General features: G+C 48.9%; 1 protein-coding gene across 41 annotated transcripts in view; it reads left to right on the top strand.

The window, feature by feature from the left end:
* MSI2 (musashi RNA binding protein 2) overlaps positions 1-20,986 on the top strand; it is a 195,649-nt gene that overhangs the window by 151,412 nt on the left and 23,251 nt on the right. For 40 of the 41 annotated variants that reach the window (XR_011730178.1, XM_071765516.1, XM_071765513.1 and 37 more), the window contains 2 exons: positions 6,451-6,565; positions 11,693-11,767. Coding sequence is in view for 40 of the 41 variants with exons in the window: in XM_071765516.1 (XP_071621617.1) it covers positions 6,451-6,565; positions 11,693-11,767 (190 nt within the window). In the remaining variant the exon portion in view is untranslated. Of the gene's footprint in view, positions 1-6,450; positions 6,566-11,692; positions 11,768-14,057; positions 19,939-20,986 lie in introns of those variants that run through there. The other variant, XM_071765524.1, reaches the window with a different exon arrangement.

The raw sequence follows: 20,986 nt of genomic DNA, 5'->3' as shown, positions 1-20,986 counted from the left end.
CCTTGGGATGGCTCTGTGCCATCCAGCTGCACTCCCTTTCCACCCAGCCCCAACCCGGGAGCCCCAGACCTGGGTGAAATTCCTCCTAAATGACAGACAGGTCCCAGGCTGCGGGTTGCCCTGTCAGTAAAACCACTGAGCCAGATGAAAAAGGGGCATTTGTATTTCAATTGATGCAGTAACTTTGATTTTTTCAGCTAAAATATTCTTTTTCCCTTTGTCAAAACATCCCTTGCTTCTCAAATGTGTATTCAGATATGCATTGTATATTGGTCTGATATGTGTTCATAGACTTTAAATTCAATAATAGAGCTTTTAGTGTGGATAAGATCAAAGCAATCTCCTTGGCATATGCTGGAGGCCTGATTCAATATTTGACTTGCTAATTTTTCCCAGGGCACTGAAATAATATTCCTCATATTGTTCCTCACTGTAATATGCATCGGAAATAAAAGTAAGGGTCCCCTTGGGAAGCTGGGGGGTGGGAGGGCAGGGCAGGGCTGGGACAATGCCCCTTTGCTCACCAGGAAACCTCTCCCCCCCTCCTGGGTGGGTGCTCTGGGCTTTGTCCCTGCCCTGTCCCAGCTGTGTCTGGGGTCTCCTGCCCGCCACACCTCACCCCAGATACGTGTGGCTTGGGGGGAAGGCTCATCCCCCTCTGTAGTTACTAAAAGCCACTTAATCTGCCTTAAAACAAACCCAGAAGAATGAGCCCCAGCCACCCCACACCCCCAGCATCCTGACACAGACCCAGCAGCAAATCAGAAACACCTGAGGTGCAGATCTAGGTGAGCTCATCAGCTGCAGTGCCACGCTCCAGGATTTTTGTCACGAGTGTGTGTGCGTGTCCTGTCATACTCCATGGGTTTAGTTATTCCATACAAGGGTTTTTTCTCCGGAGCAGGGCTCAGCCTTTGCTTGGTGCTGTATCTATGCTCTGGATGGCCGTGGGTGGGGGCTGGAAGGAGCAGGGTCCTGGTGTGGCCCAGCAAAGCCACCCCTAGGCAAGGCATTATTTGATGCTTCCCAGCAGGATCTGCACTCCTGTGCTGGAAAAATCTTCCCCAGGTGTTGGCAGCTCCTGCTATGGGGAGGAGTGGTGGGAGGGTGCCTGGGAGGATTTCTTCCCAGATGAAAGGGAAGGAGACAGCAGCTCAGGCAGCCTGGAGGATGGGACAGGGCAGAAACACTCGAGAAGCATCAGGAAGAGCAAAAGTCATGGTGTAGGCTATCTGTGTTTTGGTGTTGCAGGTAATTAAAATACACTCTGCCTGGCTTTCTGCTGCTTGGTGCACGACCCAGATGCCACGAGGCTTTGAGCCTTCTCTTCTTGTCACTTCTACAGCAGGAATTTTAAAAGCTGCCCACGAGGGAGGAGATGAGACATGCTCCTGTCTTGGGAACTGACTCATCCTATTGCTGCTGTGGCTGCAGATTAATGACCAGCCCCATGCAGGGGTGTGTGCCAGGGAGCTGGGGCAGATGGCTGGAGGTGACACACAGCTGCCCGGGGGACAGGCTTGGGAGCAGACACTTTCCACAGCACCCTCAGAGACTGAGTGCTCCTAATTCCTTTTTAACTTGTCCCCCTTTGGTGTTGAGCAGCAAAGGGGATGAGTTCTGGCAGCCCCAGCTCGGGGCAAGGGGGTTTGCAGCTGCTCAGTGAGCTGGGACGCCCTGTCCCCATCCCTGTCCCCATCCCTGTCCCCATCCCTGTCCCCATCCCTGAGCTGCTCTGCTTGCCCATCCACAGCTCCATGGGCACCAGCTCACCCTTAGCTTGCTCTTTCTCATCCCATAAATGCTGTCATTTCCCAAATCATGGGGGTAAGCAAGGGGTAGCAGGGCTGCTGTTGTTCCCCAGTCTATTTCTAGCCTCCCATCTCCCTGGCAGGTTATTTTTAGCCCACCCATTCTGCTTCTGTTGCCATCCATAAAGCTTAGAATGTCAAATGTAATATTAAACGAGCAGTGTGAAAGCGAAAAGAAAATGCCAGTGAGGTATTTAATAAATGAAACTTGGAATTTACGTGGGAGGCCAAAGATGCTCTCCAAACACTGGGGGGGGCAACAACTAAACCCCAAACAAGCTCCTCCCAGAGTGTTGTTCCTTGAACGCAAGCAGGTTGCTTTGCAAAGAGAAACCTAAGGGGTTGCAAAATGAGCTGGAAAATTAATGTGATGGGGTAATTTCTTTTCCTTTCAATCCCATGGAGCTGTTCAGCTCATGGGTACAGTGGGACACAGCTGAGCCTGACCTGGGTCTTTGCACTGAAGTCAGGATCTCAGGTCAGGCTCTGGAGCAGCTGACAGAAACATTTGGCTGTTTAAAATAGGCTCTGATGCTGCACAGCACCTGTGGCTGCTGCTTTCCCTCCCCAGTGGGGTTTTGTGGGGGCTTTGTTGTGGCTTTTTTAGTGTGTCAGTATATCACACACCACGTGCCTTTGGTTTTCATCCAAATACTTGGTAGTTTAAGGCACCTCCACACGTGGGAAGACCAAACTCCACCATGTGCAGAAGGACAAATAAAGCTACCAGTGTCTGAGGTCCCTGCAGGAACCAGGAGTGGAGGAAACATGATGTGCATCCAGCAAAGCACCTCCAACCTTGTCCAAACTTCCTATGAAGTCACTGGGCCCCTTGCCAGCTGAATGCCACAGAAGGCAGAGCTCAATCCCCCAGATGTTCCAGTATGAGGGACCCTCCTGCACTCCCTGGAAAACTCTTCCAAGTTGGGATTGTCCCTTCAGTTGGCACATCTGTAGGACCTACCAGAAGGGAGCTGTCATTGTGAGTGGGGCATGAGGGCACCAAGGGCCCAGGTGTGGCTGTCTGGGGGTCTGGGTGGCAGCAGGTGACAGGGGAGTGCCAGAGCTCCTGCTGTAGGATCGTGACCAGCTTGTAGAGCTGGAGCCTGACACGTGGTGGTTGTTGTGGGAGAGCATAGATGGGCACCGGTGTGAACATGCCAAGAGGCTGGTGGTGCTGGTGACAGGTCCTCTGCAGAGGCCACAGAAGGTGCAGGAGCTCTGGAAACCCATCTGTCAGCTGAAGGACACTGCAGAGAGCTGGCAGGGCGGGTGTGCTCCTGGAGCCTTGTCTCCGATGGGCTGGAGGTGACAGAGCTCTTGCTACCTTGCCAGCTCCTCCATGGGTGGCTGGGCTCTCTCTCCAGCCTGCACAGGACAGCAAGAGCTGCCCAGAGCTGGGTGACATCAGGTGTTCTGGGGACAAACTGAATCGATAAATCACAAGAAGCTCTGGCAGGCTGCTCAGCTCTCCTCTGCCTGCTGACTTCTCCTACAGTCTGAGGACGTGACATCCCATTGTCCCACCCCGTCTTTGTCAATGATCTAATGTTGGGGTTTTTTTAAATGTGCTCCTAACCTTCCCAGCAGGACTGGGCAAACACAGATCTCTCTGTTAGAGGAGCAGTAGTTTTGACTGGCTGTGGCAGGAGCACTGCAGCCTCCCCCAGGTGATCACATCTCGACTAGCTGCAAATTGCATGGTGCTGGCAAGACAAAGTTTTCTTGTCTTTGGGTGGTAAAATGGGGTTTTGTGCATTGTGCACGTTCTGCTTTCCTCGGAACAGCCCCTCTGTCTCTGGAGGCTCTTAGCTGGGGGTCCTGAGCCCCCCTGGGGCTGGGGCTGACAGCCCCTTTTGTTGTGCTGGGTATAAGAAGCTTTTCACTTCCCATCTCAACCCGTCTTCTGGTGGCTCTGAGTGCTCAGCTTGACCCAAGAGTACCCCAGTGTAAAGTTAATTCTCCAAACTAGACTAAACAAAAATACTGAATTTTCCTTTCCTGAATTATTTTTTTTTAAGCCTTAGAGTTCAAACTGTCTTTGTTAGGCTGCTGAGAGAGGAGCACATCCCTCCTCCCAGGGAGGCAGAAAAAAATCTGGAAATTATTAAGATGTACAGGAATGCTGAACTGAAAGTTTGTGCAGGATCTAGATTTATGTCCAAAGAACCTTCACTGAGCAGGCTCTTGGGGGTGGTTGGGTTCAGAGCTGGGCACTGCCTCCTACATCCAGGTCCATCCCCTCTTGGAGAAGCCCCATTCCATGTCCTGCTTTGCCAACACGTGTGACATTCCTGTACAACATCCCTGGTGCCTCCAGTGTGCTACCCTGCTGGTAACCATGGCTGGGGCATGGTTATGGCCATCTCCATCCTTTTTTTTAATGCTTTAGCAGCTTCTGTTGGTGAAGTGGCTCCATCCAAGCCCACTGCCTGGCTGCTGACGTGGTGCTTCACCTCCTCTTACTGCATTTTCCCCATTTGCTGATGGGATGGTGCCTGGGCATCTTCTGCAGAGCACCTCAAGGCCTGGTGATGCTGACTTAGGAGGGTAAAAATCTCACCAGGGTCAGGCAGCTCCTTGCTGAGTGGTGGTGGAGCAGGGCTGGGGCTCCTGGTCCTGTGTCTTGCATGTCATCCCTCCAGGGGAAAGCCTCTCTGCTGGGTAACAGCAGTTTTGCCCTCAACATGGGGTGTATTTGTTTACAAAGGCTTCAGAATTATTTTTCTCTCCTACTGGTGACTTTTTCTTCCCCTTTAAATCCCAGTTAAAACTTCTTTGCCACTCACTGCCGTTCCCTTTGTGTCCTCCTGTGCTGTGGCAGCCTCAGTGACACCAGCCTGTGAGAGCAGCAGCAGCCTGGTTTGTGGTTGCAAAAGCTAATTACTGGGTTATTGTTTCTCACGGTGCTAATTCAAACTTCATTTTCCTGTTAATTGTCCATCGAGCCGGGCTGGGTTATTTGCATCATCCCGGCTGTTCCTGGCACCGAGGTGTAACCAGTGCTGCCCTGGCACTTGGAACCCAAAAAATGCAGCTGTGAAATGAAGTGACAGCTCCTGGAGCTCACCCTGGAGAAATGTTGTTGCAAAGGACCTGTTGAGGGGATGCTGCTGAGCTGCTGGGAGCTGGTGGTCGGCGTTCCAAGCTCACCACATCCCTGGGGGCAATTGACAGAACAGGTCATTGGGTTTGGGGGGGGACACAGCCCAATTGGGCTGGAGGACACGCTGGTCCTCACCTCCACTGCTGCTGGGATCATAGAATGCAGTGGGCTGGAAGGGACCTGTAAAGCTCTCACCTATGGGTGACCATCTAAGGATGTTTCTCCCCTGAACAATTTGCTGCCCCGGTAGCACTGAAGAGGAGCTGGAGGGAATGGTGGTTGTGTTGTGGCTGTGCCTGAGTTTCAGGGTGTCTGTTAACAGTATTCCTGCTCCCCCGTTCTCCCTGTGTCCCTCTGGCAAGGTGTTGGGGCTGTGCACACCCTCCCTCCCCAGCACTCCCACAGCCTCTCTGCCCTTCTCCCACCTGCCAGAGCTCAAAGCGCTTCTTGGCAGAAATGCAGCCAAAGCTGAACTCCAGCAGCATTTCACCTGACACCCCCGGGGCTGGGGCTGGGGCTGGGGCTGGGGCTGGGCAGGTTGTTTGCAGGAGAGGCCGTGTGTGTGTGTGACATTGGCAGTGTCTGGGCACTGCAGTTTGGGGAAGTGTTGTGGGGAGCAGAGTCAGTACGGTCTGGGGAGGTTTGCAACAGAAAGGGGGAGAAGTTGGTGGTTTTGTTTAAAATACTCCTATTATAGCCAGTTAAGCTTTATGTTACCTAAATGGAAATTGTATGAACCTGAAATTTTTTCCTCATGGGGTTGCCTAGGAATGGGCAGTTGGTCTTCATCAGACAATGAGTAGAGTCAGTGGTGGGGTTGTTAGGCACCCAGAGGTTGAGCTGAGGGCAGCACCAGAGCAGAACGGGGAAAAGTGCTTTATTTCTGATTTTTGCCATCCAAAAAGCCAAGGGAGTCCTGGGTGTCCTGCTGCCCGTCCTGAGCTGGGTCCCCATGTGGTTCAAGTGGCATTAAGCAACTTGAAGAGGCAGCAGGAGTAACTGGAAGTGAAAGAATGCAGATCGTTTATTAGTGGGGTTTACAGAATTTTTTTCTGCCGGGTAGAAATATCGATTCCTTATTCCTATTTTAAAAGGAGCTTTTTGTAATGATCGCCGAGAGTCATTTTCTGTTATCGATTGCACCGGAGCTGTGCTGGAGACCTCCCTCCCTCCTTTCCTCCCTCCCTCCTTTCCTCCCTCCCTCCCTCATTCCCTCCATTCATTCCCTTCCCGCAGTCCCGGGCAGGGGAAAGCAGCCCCATTTCCCTCTCAGGAACTTGGCAACTTCTGAAATCAGCATTTCTGTCGTCTTTCCGGTGGGGGGTTGCTCAGTGTGTTTAAAGAGACACACGTTTGCTCTTTTAAATCCCTTTACACTCTTCTTAAAGTTCACCTTTGAGGGGGAGGCGGTGCGGGGAGGCAAACGCTAAAAATAAACCACACACAAACCCCCCCCTTCAGTAGATCGGTTCTGTGTTTGACATTTACATGGAATTCATTTGCATCTCATTTGTACATGTTTCTGCTCAATAGGTAGAATGTAAGAAAGCACAACCTAAAGAAGTGATGTTTCCACCAGGGACGAGAGGCAGGGCACGTGGGTTGCCGTACACCATGGACGCTTTCATGCTGGGCATGGGAATGTTGGGTAAGTGCCGGGGCCTCCCGGATTCCTGCACACACATCCCTGCTCCTGGCTGGGGGAGAGCCCAAAACTTCAGCAGGAGTGGAGGGGGAAGATCATCCTGTCTGTAGTAAATTATGAACTTTCCTCCCCCCCCCCCTTCTGGAATATAAAAATTTGCATTTAAATGGATGTTTTAAATAGCCTGTTTTACTCGCAAAAATAGAATGATGAAAGATGGAGTGTGTTCATTCTGATTAAAAATGATCTCTCCCCTTTTTAAGAGGAATTGAGTCACACATTATTCCCCTTCTTTTAAAGGTATCTTTGACAGTTCAGCATAGATAATTGAAAATCTTGCCGGTTCTTAAACGGCATGTGAGAAGGGGAAAGCAGGGGAACACTTAATAGTCCAGGTCACAACAATAATTACAAGTTTCAAGGAGATGGAATGTTATTTTAGTCCAGAGTATTGTGTCCAGAAAATACTAATTAAATGGGATAAATTATATTTAATGGCAAAATTCTATTTGTGCGTGAGGTCTTTTTAGTAGTAATTGATTCTCATTTGTTTCTGCCTAGATAGTTCTTCCTATAGAATGTGACAACCTCTTGATATTCTGTGCTCACATTTACTGTGCCAAAATGTTGCTAATCCATTGCCAATGTAGTTTTGTAAAACCCCTGTATTTTCAACTTTCTGCTCCCTTTGCATCACTGGACTTACCCTCTGTTGTCACCTGCTGTGTCCCTCAAGCATGCCTGAACAAAAAGTGTTCCCAGCAGAAAAGAGCCTTTCCCTGGGCTGCCATCCCTGGTATTCTGGGATACTTTGAATTTTCTGTCCTGGGCTGAGATGATCCCACAAGCTGGGCACAAAAGCAGCCTTGAAAGCTGGTGCTCAGTTGTCCTGAGCCGGGCTGAGCAGGTCCAGGGGCTGTCTGAGATGCTGGGGGGAGGACCCCAGGGCTTCTGGAGCAGACATCAGCTCTGAGAACTCAGTTCCTGCAAGTGCCAGGCTGTTGCAGTGAGATGTCTGACTTCAGGCACCACTTGGTTTGATAGGGAAAACTTTCCTGCCATGTTTGCTTTATCTTGGAATTAATAGTGCTTCCGTTCGTGTGGCTGGAGTGATCCATTTCTGGGATGTGTAATTCAGTTATTTCAGCTGATCATCTATTTTTCTGTCCCCACACGGCACCGCCACCCTGCCCTATAGTGTTTGGAAATCACATTTTATGGTTAAAATATTTATCTTCTTCTAGTCAGTCCTTGATTTCATTACCTGTATGTTCCCAGTGTGCTTGAACATCTGTACTTTATTTCTGTGGCTTCTCTCCTTTTTTTCCACTTGCAGTGCTGGTGGTTTGGGGGGTTCCAGCTGGTCCTGCACAGCTGCTGGGACATAGCCCAGGTCACCCCAGGCTGGGCAGAGAGCCCTGGGGCAGCATCCCTGGGCAGATTCACCTCAACACTTCTCCTAGCAGCCAGGCAAGGGTTAGGGAAGCCCACCCTGTGACCTGAAAGGAAAATTCAGCCCTCTGGTGCAGCCTGAGTCATTTCCACTGGAGCTGCCTCTGGAAAAAGGTCGTTTCAAGCCATAAGAAGTAAGGGGAGAAGCCCTTGGGGAGTGGATCTGCATCTGCACAGAGGCAGCAGTGTGGGTGCTGCTGGCAAATCCTCATCCTGCTGTGGTGGGATGGGTCAGGTCACCCAGCCTGGCTCTGCTCCAGCCCCCCTCATAATGTGCTCTTATTATATTTGAAATCAGGGTGACTTGTCTAGATTTAATGATTGATTCATGCTGAAGACCAGATGCTTCATTATCTGCCCTAGCTGGTTTTTTTTTCATCTTCCAAGTTCCTCCTCGCTACAGTGGCACCATGTTAAATAATTAAGCACTAAACAAGGAAATTGGCTCTCTGGGTGGCCAATGCAAATCCCTCTTTTCAAAGGCTGAGGGTAAGAGTTGGCTTCCAGGGGGTCTGTGGGCAGCAGCTCAGCGGGGAGACCCAGTCTCTCCTTCCCAAGCCTGGAGGTGGGGTGGCCCCATCCCCGTGGGGTGAGGGGTGTAATTAACCCATCAAACAAGAGGCACACACGGCACCAGCCCAGCCCAGACCCTTTGGCAGGAGCTCCCAGGTCATTCCCCTGCCCCACTCATTCCTCCCTGCCCACGCCGGGCTGGGCCGAAGCGGAGCCACTGGTGGTGCTGGGGAAGGAGCTGTGCACCTGGATCCAAAAGCCCTTGTTCAAGGTCACCTTCTCCAGCTGCTGATGGCGGGCAGAGGAGGGAATCAGAGGAACAAGTGCATGAGACAACCCAGAGGAAAGAGCGGGGAGCAGCTCCCTCCAAAGCTATTAAGGAAGTTGGTCTTTTTCATTAATCACAGCCTCCCCGAGGAGCCTGCGGCAGTCGGGGTCTAAAGGTGCGTAGGCAGCCGCTGCTGTGATGATTTGGTTGATTGGAACAAAATTAAAGTGCTCTTCTGAAAGGAATTTTTGACTCGGAGAGCGTGGGCAGGCTGAGATTTTTGCCCAGACTGCTTCTGGGCTGTCTGGGGCTTGTTCTCCTGGTGGGCCATGAGCCTTCTTGGGGGAGATCAGGAGCTTTAATTAGCCCCTCAGTGTAACGAGCGGGCCGGAGTGGTGTCACTGTCCCTCATCTCTCGTCCTGGCAGCTCACCTGGCAGGAAACGTTTGCTCCCCAACCCTGTGGGTGCCCATGTGTGTCCCCCGTGGCAGGAACACACACATCTACAGCAGAGTGGGACTGGTTTGGTGGCCAAGAAACTTGCCAGGTGACCAGAAGCTTCGCCTGGTCCTGCAATGCACACCAGAAGCCCCAGTGGCACCTGGGTGTCACCTCCATCCAGCTCTGTACCTGAAAACTGGTCTGAGTTCTGCTGCCATGAACAGGAGAGTCTCACTTCGGAGGAGGCAACCCAGGCACAGCTTGGATTTCTCGTTTAGCAACAGAGGATAATTGGAGAGATTGATCACTCCCCAGGATTTCTGAAGCAAATAAACTGTTGGGTGCCCAGTGCAGGAGGAGAACGGCACCAAATGGAAACGGTGGGTAGGTCAGCATGGCCATAATTTGGCTTGATGAAGCATCCACATGGGCATGGTGTTAATGTGCTATTGATATTCAGCCCAACAATTTCCCTGCACGGATCAGGCTTGGACTCGTTAGAGCAGAGCTGGGCACTGCAGCAGCAAATGAAGAGGAAAATTGAAGCAATGTTGTATTATAAATTTATGATTTCATCTGCCTGACCTAGAGAGCGTTGAGCACTGGTGATGCAGGCGAGAGCCCCCGGACGCTCCAACGGTTCCCAGGCTGCCAGGCACAGCTGGGTTTGGCTGGGGAGAGGCAAATCCACCCGACGGGAGCATCCCCAGCATCACATCAGAGCATCCTGGAGCAGGACAGTGAGAGGGATGGGATCCTGCACTGAGCTGCCAGCTCCAAAACCACCACAGGCAGATGCCATCCACTGCTGTGCCCATCCGGACAGGGACTGCTCCCTGGGGCAGAGCTCAGGCACTGCCTGCACATTGGTCCCCTGCAGCCCCAACGGTCATGAGCTGACTGATCTGCTTTGGAGTCATTTGGAATCAGAATAAAACTTCATTTTTGCACTTGGTGAGGAGAGGGGCTGTGGTCAAATGCTGCAGAGCGATTTTTCATGGTGGTGTTAACAGCACTACTTACTTAGCAAACAATCCATTTATCAATAGTGGTTTTTTTTTAAAAAAAAAAAAAAAGGAAAAAAGGTTTGTAACGCTTAACTCTGGAAGATCTGATTTAATGACAGAGGTGATTAATTTCTAAGGGAATCCAGCTGTTGAGCTGTGAAATAAACAGGCAAGGGCTGAGCACTGTGTAGATACCGCTGGGAGCTGCCGTGCACCGCCTGGGGATCATAGGCTGCTTAATCCCAGGATCAAAATTCATCCAAACACTTTTATCTTCCACTTTTAGATTATGATTAGTAGTATGTTATAGGTATATATAAATCTAATCAGAAACGGAGGGACTTGCTGCTGCAGAAAAACAGCTCTGTGTGTTAAGAATAAATCAGAGCAGAGATAGGAGCCCCCCAGGAGCTCCCGGATAAACCCCGATGGGGTCCAGCCCTGCTGCTGAGATCTCCCCTGACTTCAGACAGAGCTGGAGCAAACTTCCCATGCTGTTTCTTGGCCTGGAGAGGCCTTTCCTGGAGACTGGAGGAGTCTGGGCTGACGGTGCCAGTCAGCAGGAATGTACTGCAGGGTTTATTGCACTGGAGCTGCCTCTTTGTTAAGAAACCCATGCAAGGCCATGCTGAGGGTCAGAAGTGAACTGCTTCTGTCCATCTCCCACCCATGGGTGTCCCTCCTGCACCCACCCTGCCCTCACTGCCTTCGACTCCTTTCCATCACCTCAGAGCAGGCAGAGCTCCCACTTGATGCATTGGCTGGGGCATCTTTATTAACAGAAGGGATCTCAAGTGGTGTTTCTCTCACAGCAGAACATCAAAAGCTGCCCGAGGTCGGACGCGCTCAGAAATTGTCTCAGAAATTGCTTTAGGAAGAGGTTCTCATACCTGGCTTTTACTTTCCTGAAAAATTAAAAGCTCTTTGACTCTCTGGCTCATTGCTGTTGCTGCCTCTAACTCTTTGATGTGTTAACTGTTGTCCTTCACACTCCCAGGATAAAGAATTACTACTACCTTAATCTCCAACTGTCAATAGCTCTGAAGCAAAGTACATTCATTGTAAGCTCTCCAAATGTCAGAGCAAACCTGTGGTATGTGTTTAGCCTTAGCATCTGGCATTTACTCTTCCAGCTAACAAGTATGCACAGTCCTTGGACTTCAGATACCAAAGTGCATGTTAATTACCTGAGTGACAGGGCTCCTGCGAGAGCCAGGGGGTGAGTGAGCGCCGGGCGGCTCGAGACGTTTCAGCTCAAGATAGGAATGAAACTGTTCTGCAGTTTTTCATGAGCAGAATAAATCGTGGGGCTTAATACCCTCTGTAAAATCGAGTCTCACCCATCTTCCATGTCATTTTGTGTTGTGTTTAAAAACAAAAAAGCCTTCATTAATCTTCAGACTTCTCTTCTTTTCTCTCTCTTTTTTTTTTCACATTTCCGTGATCAAGGTTACCCGAATTTTGTCGCAACGTATGGCCGAGGCTATCCTGGATTTGCCCCCAGTTACAGCTATCAGTTCCCAGGTACGTTCATTTCGTTTGCAGATTTACTTCCCCCCCTTCTGTCCTTCTTTGTTTTTTTTTCCTTTTTTGTAAATCCATAGCTGCAAGCTGAGACAGGCAAGTCTGCAGGGAGCATCTCATGCACCAACAAATTTTTTTTTACTATTTTAAAATAGTTATTTGTCTCTACATACTTCCAATACATTTTTACTAACGTGCAAATTGGTACTGGTTATTTGAAAACAAACGTCTTAAATTAAAACATGAAGCAACAGAGATCATTTAAGAGCTGCTACCATCCCTTTGATGGGCTTCTCCTTTCATATCTATGTATTCCAGAGGGACACAGATACGCACACAGGGGCTCACACACACCTTCCCAGCTCTCCTCAGGGAAATGTGTGTTCAGGTGAAAAGTCCAAACCTTCCTGTGCTCTTTTTCGACGTCGCTGCTGTCCTTACAGAGCGGTTTTAGCCGTGGGTTGATGGTTTGGTTTGGCTCCTGGTTGGATTCCTCCTCCTCTGGCTGTTGTGGGTGTGAGCAGGGCAGCAGCTCAGCACGGGGAACCGAGCACCCTCCTGGGAGGGTCTGGGGGGATGCTGGGTTGTTGGGGTGGAACATGCCTGGGGAGCAGGCGTGTTGCTGGCATCCCCAAGCTGAGTGATGTCCTTGGGACAGGCATTTCTGTGCCACTGGTTTTTGCTGGGCTGATAGCACCCAGGGGACAGTGCTCTTGGGGGTGTTTCAGTTCAATTCTCAAGTGCTCAGGCACTGCCCAGAACCCATCTGCCTCTTCCCTGCCAGTGCTCCCAACCCGAGTTGGGTCAGGAACAGCCCGGGTGTCGGGGCTGCCGGGGGGTGGTGGTGACAAGGCAGCTGCTGGTGACGCTGGCACTGGTGGCACCCATTGGGTGGGTGCAGGGAGGAGGCTGCAGAAGGCCTTTACAGGTTGTCTCGTGCTTTCCTTCTGGGTCCTGACTATTGCTTGTGCCAGCTGATCCGTTTTTAGACAGGTAAATGAGAGACACTTTGATAAGTTAAATGATGAAAATTGGCAGCGCTTTAATTACCAGCGTGTCTAACCTGAACGTGCCAGCTGACAGCAGAGGAACCCTCTGACTCTAGCTCTCATGATATATGTTTTTATTAAGGGCCTGGTTTTTCAAAGCCAGTTCTGGGCTAGTTATTTCCAGTCTCTTGCAGAAGAACCCCTAAGTGGCTTGTCACCAGTACAAGCAGCCACACCAGCCTGTAGGCAGCAGCTGTGCCCTGGGGAGCAGGGCAGGGGCTCAGAGTCCTCCAAGTCACTGTGCTCTGAAGCTCTGCCTGTGCTGTTTGCTCCACTCCCTGTTGGGTAATTTATTCCTCAGCAGCAATCAGAATTGTTAGTACAGTTGTAAGGGCTTTTTTCTCACATGACTTGGAATTCCATTCTCTAGAAACATGACCAGTCAGAGCATCCCATGGAATTTACCACTGTGGGACAGATATCAGTGGGTCCAGCACATTGTCCTCCTCAAAAGAGTCTGTCCCCCCCACATCCTTCTCTTCCCTTTGTGTGTTTTGGGGTTTGCAGCAGTGCTGGTGGGGCCCATGGCGTGGCTGTGACTGGGAACGGGCAGGTGGAGCACGTGCGAACCCCAAAATCTGCTTTTTTACTGAAATCAGTGTGCCCAGCTCCTCAGTGAGTGCCATGATTCCAAAAGAAAAGTACTCGGTGGTTTCTGCAGGAGCATCCTGGGCAGTTCTGTGGGGGTCTCACCCCCTGGTCAGTGTCTGTGTGCTGGGGGGGTACCTGGTGGTGCTGGTCCTGCTGTGGGGCTGTGCTGCAGCCCCTGGTGCTGGGGCCGTGCTGGGTGGGCTGGGGTGTCCCTGGGGGCCATGGCAGGGCTGGGTGTTGGCAGCTGCCTTACTCTGGTCCCTCCCCAGTGAGGCTGCCTGTTTGCTTCTTGAATCCAAAGCCCCAGATGCAGCACCCATGGGAATGAGCTGTCCCGTTGGTGTTTGCTGTTATCCAAGTGAAATGATGCCAGGAGCCCCGGGCTGTGTGTCCAGCCCTGTGCCAAGCCCGGGTCCCTCTCCTGCACCCCCTGTCCCCCACCAGCAGGCAGGACACACACAATCACTCTGGTGACTGCTCTATCTTCTCCCATCACGTTGCTTTTCCCTCTAGGCCTTTAAAACTCAGTACATAGCCTTTTTTTATTTTATTTTATTGCAATCACTCCCTTTCTGTGTCTTTTTTTTTTTTTTCTGGGACTTATCTTTTCAGTTTAATCTATTAATTTCTGTTCTTATTTCACTTTGCAGACTATTTGCCGATTTCACAAGACATAATTTTTATCAACTAGTTCTTAAAGATGCATAACAAATTAATCGGGGTTTACTACAGTGCTAATGAGAGAGAGAGACAGAAAAAGCCTGGGTGGTCCATGTTTAATATCAATGTCCACTGAAAAATTGCTGCTCTTACTGGCTGGTTTGATTGACTGGACTTTTTATTTTATTTTTATTTTTTTTAATTTTCCATATTCTCACTGCTTTGAGTTTGCTTTTTTTTTTTTCTGCTTTTTTTTTGCTTTTTTTATTTTTTTCCTCTGCTTTGTTATGAGATTTTAATGCCCACTTGGAATGTAACTGACAAGGACTGGGGATAGGGGCGTTATGAAGGCATGACTTCTCACAAACTTCTTAGCATTCATTTTATCCAGGACACAAAACTGATGATTGGGTCTCAGAAGCAGCCCCACAGAGAGACGTTGGTGCTTTTTATGTTTGGCAGTAGCACAAATCCTAATCAGGGTGGACCAAAATGAGCATCTCTGTCAGTAGGGTCATTAGCAACACAGGGTTTAATTACTCCAAGTGAGTGCCCTGTGGCCATGGGGTGGTGGCCGTGGCCATGCAGCCCCTGCCCACCCGTTCCACTCCCTTTGGGTCCGGGGCTCTCCCTGGAGCTGCTGGGATCCTTCCAGAGCTGTGGCCAGGAGCCACCCCCCAAGGGCCAGGGCAGGTCCTGCCCTCCCCAGCTCCCCCTGCAGCTCTCACCCCTCCCTTAGTCACTTCTGCTTCCAGCCCTGGCTTGCAAATCACAGGGAAATCCCTGCAGGATGGGCAGAGGGATGAGCTCTCCCCTGCCAGCTCTATCCCACCTCACCATCTCCCCCCCATGGCAGAACCTCTGGGACGGGGCCTCCATCCATTGGCTCTCAGTGCAACAAGGACTTTGGGGTAGCAGGCACCCATCCTACTTAAATTCCGTTTTTCTTCTGAGTGTTTCTACCCTTTTTATAAGTTTGTGAGAAGTAAATTGCATGCTTACAGTAGAACTGTAATGCATTTTAATGTTTGTTAATCCACTTGTTTAAAATGTCAGTGTCAAAGGCTCTACAATACACGGCTATGCTGTTCATTTCATTAAAGATGCTTGATGTAATAATTGGATAGTTTTCCTTTTACTTTTCTGCAGGCAATAGCTTTTTTTAATCTGTATGGCTTCTTATTATTTTGTTTGGGTTTTTTTGCTATGAATTGCTTTGCTTTTGTGAACTTGTCTTAGTGTGCATGATTTGCCAACATTTCAGCTATTGTGAATTTTCTCATTTTTTGTAAATAGTCCATCTGTGCTTTTCTTTTTTTTTCTTTTTTTTTATGACTTTTTTCCTGTAAGTAACCGAGGTAGAAAATAATAAATTGTTTACAACGGATCTGCTGTGTTGCTGCTCTCTTAGCTCGCAGTCCTAACAGTTTGGATGCACCAAATAACCAGTACCAATGACCACTTAATAAAAGAATAAACCAACCGTCACTCAAGGCGTGCGACCCAGTTGTTTGAAGAAGCTGCAGATGAACAGACAAGGGGTGTTTACCACAAAAAATTAAACCCCAAAAAGAGACAAGAGTGTGTTTGTAACTGCTCTGCCCCCCCTGTGCTCGGTGCTGTCCCTGCCAGCAGCTCCCGTGGGGTTCAGCATCAAACCCCCAGATGTCTTAGGAAGCCTTGTTGCAAACTCAGCAGCTGACACGCAGGAATCTGTTGCTGCTGTTTGGGAATTGAAAGGAAAATCAGGTAATGATTGTGGCTGTGAGGAGGTCCCTGGCTGGGGGGGCAGCTGGGGGGCTCAGGGCACTTCACAGCCTGCCCGTGGCTGTGGTGGTCTCAGTTCTGCCTTGTCCATCAGTGTCTGGATGGTTGGGGATTGTCAGAGTTACTTGGAAGCCTTCAGCTGAGGAATTTAATTTTTTTTTTTTTTAATTCAGGATGTGTTTGCTTATTTAAACTTTTGTATATGGGGAGAGGTGGGAAAAAATCGAGGATTTTCACAAACTTTCCAGAGCTCAGGGAAATACCCTTGCTTGGTTTAGTCATGGTACCCCATGGTCAGCAAAGCCCAGCCTTGGGTCAGGGCTGTGCAAATGCAGCCCAAGATCAAAGTCTAAACTGATGTTTTTCATTATTATGAGAGCATTGAAAAGCAACTTTCTGTTAATCTCTAGAGCTTAATTTAGTTTCTTTGCTGATACCAGGCACAAACTGCTCACTTGTCAGTGCTGGGCAGGAAGGCATTCTCATGGAGAAGCTATTTGTGATGCTTGCCTAGTAGGTCAAATAGTTATTTTCTGGGTCAAGAAAAGGAGCTGGTACCAAAGACAAGGGTGATTATTACAATAATGATGTGCTTAAGGCTTCCTTTTCCTAGTGTGTGAGAGAAGGGGGTGAGGGAAGGAAATCCCTGTGTCTGTCATTTAGGACAACCCAGCAGTGCTGGGCAGCTGCCAGTTCTGTGTCTCCTGCAGCTCTCACTCTTGGTTAATAACCTCCCAAAGGGGGTGTGGTGGGAATGGGAGGCAAAGGGGGTGTTTGTGGCTTCCACAGCTGCCCAGCTCATCTGCAGCAAGGTGTGGGGGGCCCAAGCCATGGCCACATTTGGGGGTGCAGCTTTACCAGCCAGGGCTGGGAGCTGGAGAAATGGCTGGCAGCTGCAAAGTAGGAGGAGGAAGTACCAAGTATGTTTAAATTGTCTGCTTAGTTAGTTAGTTCAGCCTTGTAACAGTATGAGATGTGGGACAGGGCTGGGAATGTTTATCACTCCTTTGTCTAACCCTTTTTTAACTGCTTAAAGACTGCTCTAATCATCCCTGTGCTGCATGGTGGTTTTTTTTTCACCTGAAACCCAGTGCTGCATCTGCATGGCATCAGTGGTTTGCAAAGTGCATTTGACATCTGCTCGAGCCAAACCACCTTAATCACTGCTCTTCAAATCTCTCCATTTCAGCCTCCACCAGTGAAAACAAAGACTCTAGACTGGACCTGGTCTAAAATTAAGATTTGGGGTTTCTTCTGCTGGTAGAGGGCAGAACCATTCACATTGCAGGTGCATCCCTGGAGTGAGGAGCAGCTGGAACTGCAGGCAGCAAACTGAGAAATTAATATAGCAAAGTCCATAAATTTCCAGCCAGAATGTACTCTGGCAAGTTCTGCTTAGATGACAGTAGCTTTTTTTTTTTTTGATGCAGGAAAAAAAATGGTGTTCCCTGAGTCCGAGCAGAGCTTGAGCACTTTTACCTCTGTTTGTTCTGAGAATCCTTCAGGTTTTTCTCTACTGATGCCTTGAATAACTGCTTGAGCAGTAAGAACATCTTGAACATTGAACTTTCAGTGCTGATCATCCTGTTCTCAACTGCTCACTGAGCCATGTGTGGAGTCTGAGACAGGCCTCAAAACTGCAGGTGAAAATGAGTGATGGGAAAGAGACAGAGAGGACAGAAAAAGAAAAAAAAAACCAGACCAAAGCGTGCCAGTCTCTCAGGAGCTCTGCACTGGGAGGTGATGCTGCAGCACCAGCTCCTGAGCCTTGGCTTCTGCTGCAAAGAGGCCACAGCTGCAGCACTGGGAAGTGTAATGAGAATAATTATTCACAGGAGTAAAGAGGCGTAATGCAAACATGGGTGTATGGAGGAAAACATGGATAACCCTGCAGAGAGAGGAACGTGGGCTGGTAGTGCCAGCTCTGCTGTAAGGAATTCTGTGTGGCTGAGGTAGCTGGAGCACGACAAGCAGCCCACTTAGGCCTTACACCTCTCTAGGTACAATATTTTACTGTGAAGCTGCTGAAAACAGAGCTGGGCTTATGAAGAACTGGAAGAGATTGGTGTTAAAGCATGGAAGTTTCAAAAACGTGATTGCTGCTCAGTCACATTTAGTCGTAGGATTCCAAGCTGATAATTAAGTAGCTTCTGAGTCTGGCTTTGCCTGGGAGCAGTGATGTGTGGCCTCTGCAGTGATGCCCTAAAGGTTCCTGGGCTCCACATCTCAGTCCTCTCCTCTGAGGGAGTGAGACTGGGAAGCCACCAGTGGTGGTTCCCTTGGCAGTGGGAAGGTCCTGACTGCCAGCACCAGCTGTTGTGCTCAGGGAGCTGCCTTGTCTCTTTGAGGAGGAAAATTCACTCTCCACTTCCAACATGGAGGCTGTGAATTTCCTACCCTCAGATAACCTTGTCCTCTGATGAACCGTCTGCTCTTTTCTCTTGTCTCTTGTCTACGTTGAATTTTTCCAGCTGTAGCCTCCAGAAATGAGTTCTTTTTATGCCTTTGTTCATCATCAAGGATCTGTCTTCTAATAATACTTATCCAGATAGTTTAGATCATTCATAAAAATTTAAGCAAGCAGTTTAACCAAATAGCTCATTTTCTATACCATCGAAGCAACTGAAATGAGGCTTGAAACAAATCAGTGCCACTCTGCTGATCTTTAAATATATGCCTTTATGTGGTTCCATCTAACCTGCCCTTGTTCATTCAGCAGCAGGTGACTGAAACTCAGACCTTCTGCACTGCCTGCCAGCTTGGGCACAGGGAACTCACAGGTATTCCTCCCCCTGCACTCATCCTTTCATTTATCCTTACCTTGTTTATTAAGAATCAATGGTAGATGTTTGGCTTTGGGCTTTAAAATGAGAAATGCTTTCATCCGAGTGATCAGCTTGGTATTGAACAGAATTCCTTGCTTCTAGGGAGGGATTTGGTTGACATTCTCTTCCATCCACATCAGCCACATTCCCTTGAATCTCATACTTGTTTGTTTCCCTCGTTACGCCATGAGGGAGCATCCGAGTGAGTTGGAGTGGGGATGGTGGGAGGTACAGTTGTCACAGGACCCATCTGAGAAGTGTCGTGGCTGCCTTGAGGCTGCTATAAAATAGGAACAGTTTTGAGTAACGAAACTAAAACAGCTACTGGCTTTTGGGTTGAGTTTTTCTGAATAAATACTTCTCCTCTGAGAAGTTTCCCAGCTCTCTGTATGGTGAGATAGCTGCAGAAGGGTTATTATACTTGAAACGACACAGAAGGATAATTTGGAGACAAACAAGGCTTTGTCTCACTGATGCATAAAGTAATTACTGGGCAAAAGTGCATCATTCTCATTTGAAAAACCATGGCCTGAGAGTGGTAAACAGCTGAAAAATGGGTCATTTGCTGTACATAAAGTGGAAGTGCCAAATTTGAAATTAACTATATTTGGGTTTTATGGTTTTGTTGAAACTCCAAAGCAGAAATATTTGTTCAGAATGCCATCCGTCTGCAAACAGGCATTGGTGGGACGTGTGTGGTGGTGCCTGAGGTTGAGAATTCTTCTGCAAAGCCTGGGCCTCAGCTCCGTGCTGAGCAGCAGCTGGTGGTGCTGGGATGAGGCAGTGGTGAGGGTCCTGTTAGGCTCTGTCTGAAGTGTGCTGATTTTCTGGCCTGGTGAAATAGATTTTAATAAGCTTGATGTACCACAGCATGTAAAGACAAAGGAAACACTTAATGGGGCTGTCACAATAAAGGGCTCTGAGTGGGCTTAGAGATGCTAAAAGTGTTAATGGAATTGATCAAAAGCTTAGGGAGGAAATTCTCCATCTCCACAGAGGTCTGGCTGCCCTGCACCTTGCTTTTCCCTCCCCTTTGCTGTTGTGGGGATGGTGTTGTCCTACCTCATTGGAGATAAACCAGAGTCACCGGTGGGAGCCATGGGGTGGTTCAGGCAGGGATTGTAGCTACCTCCATGTTCATTTCCAAAGGGCTTTGGGAGAGCTTCAGAAGAATCTTCTGTCAAATCCCAATTAATTGGTACTAAACAATGATAACGTGTAGGGAATGATTTGGTAGAATCCCAGTCTTGCACCAGTTTAGATAAAATTAAATTTTAAATGCAACGGTAGCAGGTTTTTTCTTTCTCATTCTTGTTTTCTTAGAGAAAGGGAGGGGGAGTCTGAAACAGAGAGGTCTGAAAGATGAAGGATTTAAACATAAAGGGATTGTTTGGGGATGGAGCTTTCCCTTGTGTGTGCTCACTATTAAAGACTACATTTTTGTCCAGTAAATTGGACCCACGCCTGCCTGCCTTCACAAAAAAAAAAAAAAAAAAAAAAGGCCACCAGGCTCTTCTGCTTCATGGTTTTGAGTCTCTGATACTTTTGAAATGAAGCCTAAAGATCCTACAAATAGGATAACACTGCCTAATGGAAAGAATAATGCAGGCAGGAACCCACTTGGAATGACAGCCGTGAGCCTCGCAAAGCTTTTCTGTGCTGATCAAAGCTGCTGGTAACGTTGTTTGAAAAGAAGATATCAGTTTCCCCTTCTCCTTTTCCCGCTCAACCTGCAGATGATTTTATATTCCAGACTTGGCACTTTTTTCCTGGGAGATCAAGTGAACCTCCTGAGCACTCAGTGTTCTGATCAGTGTGCTGGGAAGGGGAAGAGGGAAAGTGTCTGGGGGGGAGATACCCTGGGAGCTTGTTCCCCCTCCTCTGTAGGATCCTCCAAAATGCCCCACAGGGGTGATGTGAGGAGCTGCAGTACTCAGCTCTTCTGCCACTGTGTGCAGGGGCTCCAAACAATCTGAGAGCAGAGAGGTTTTGCTTGCAAGGTGTGGTTTTATGGTGGCTTTTATTGCATACTTCATGCATGTCCCCATAATTTTGGTTATTTTCAGAAGTCTATTGCTGGCGTCAGATGGTGATTTTAGAAGCTCAGCTTCCATTTTTATTCTTGTTTTAAATCACTGTGCTTACTGCAAACATAAGACCTCGTGTGGCCTAAGTGCTTTAGCCATGAGAAGCAGAGAAAATTCTTGGCGTAGTGTGTTTGGATGTAAGAACTGACTTCATGATCCTTGTGACTTCTCAGTTTGATTCCTGTTGTCTGGCTGTTCGTAGAGGACAAGGTCTTGAGGGTTACAAGATTTTGGGGATCT

This window comes from Heliangelus exortis, chromosome 21 (assembly GCF_036169615.1).
Source record: "Heliangelus exortis chromosome 21, bHelExo1.hap1, whole genome shotgun sequence".
In the NCBI taxonomy this organism is placed as follows: Eukaryota; Metazoa; Chordata; class Aves; order Apodiformes; family Trochilidae; genus Heliangelus; species Heliangelus exortis.
This window is presented reverse-complemented; position numbering and strand designations above follow the sequence as displayed.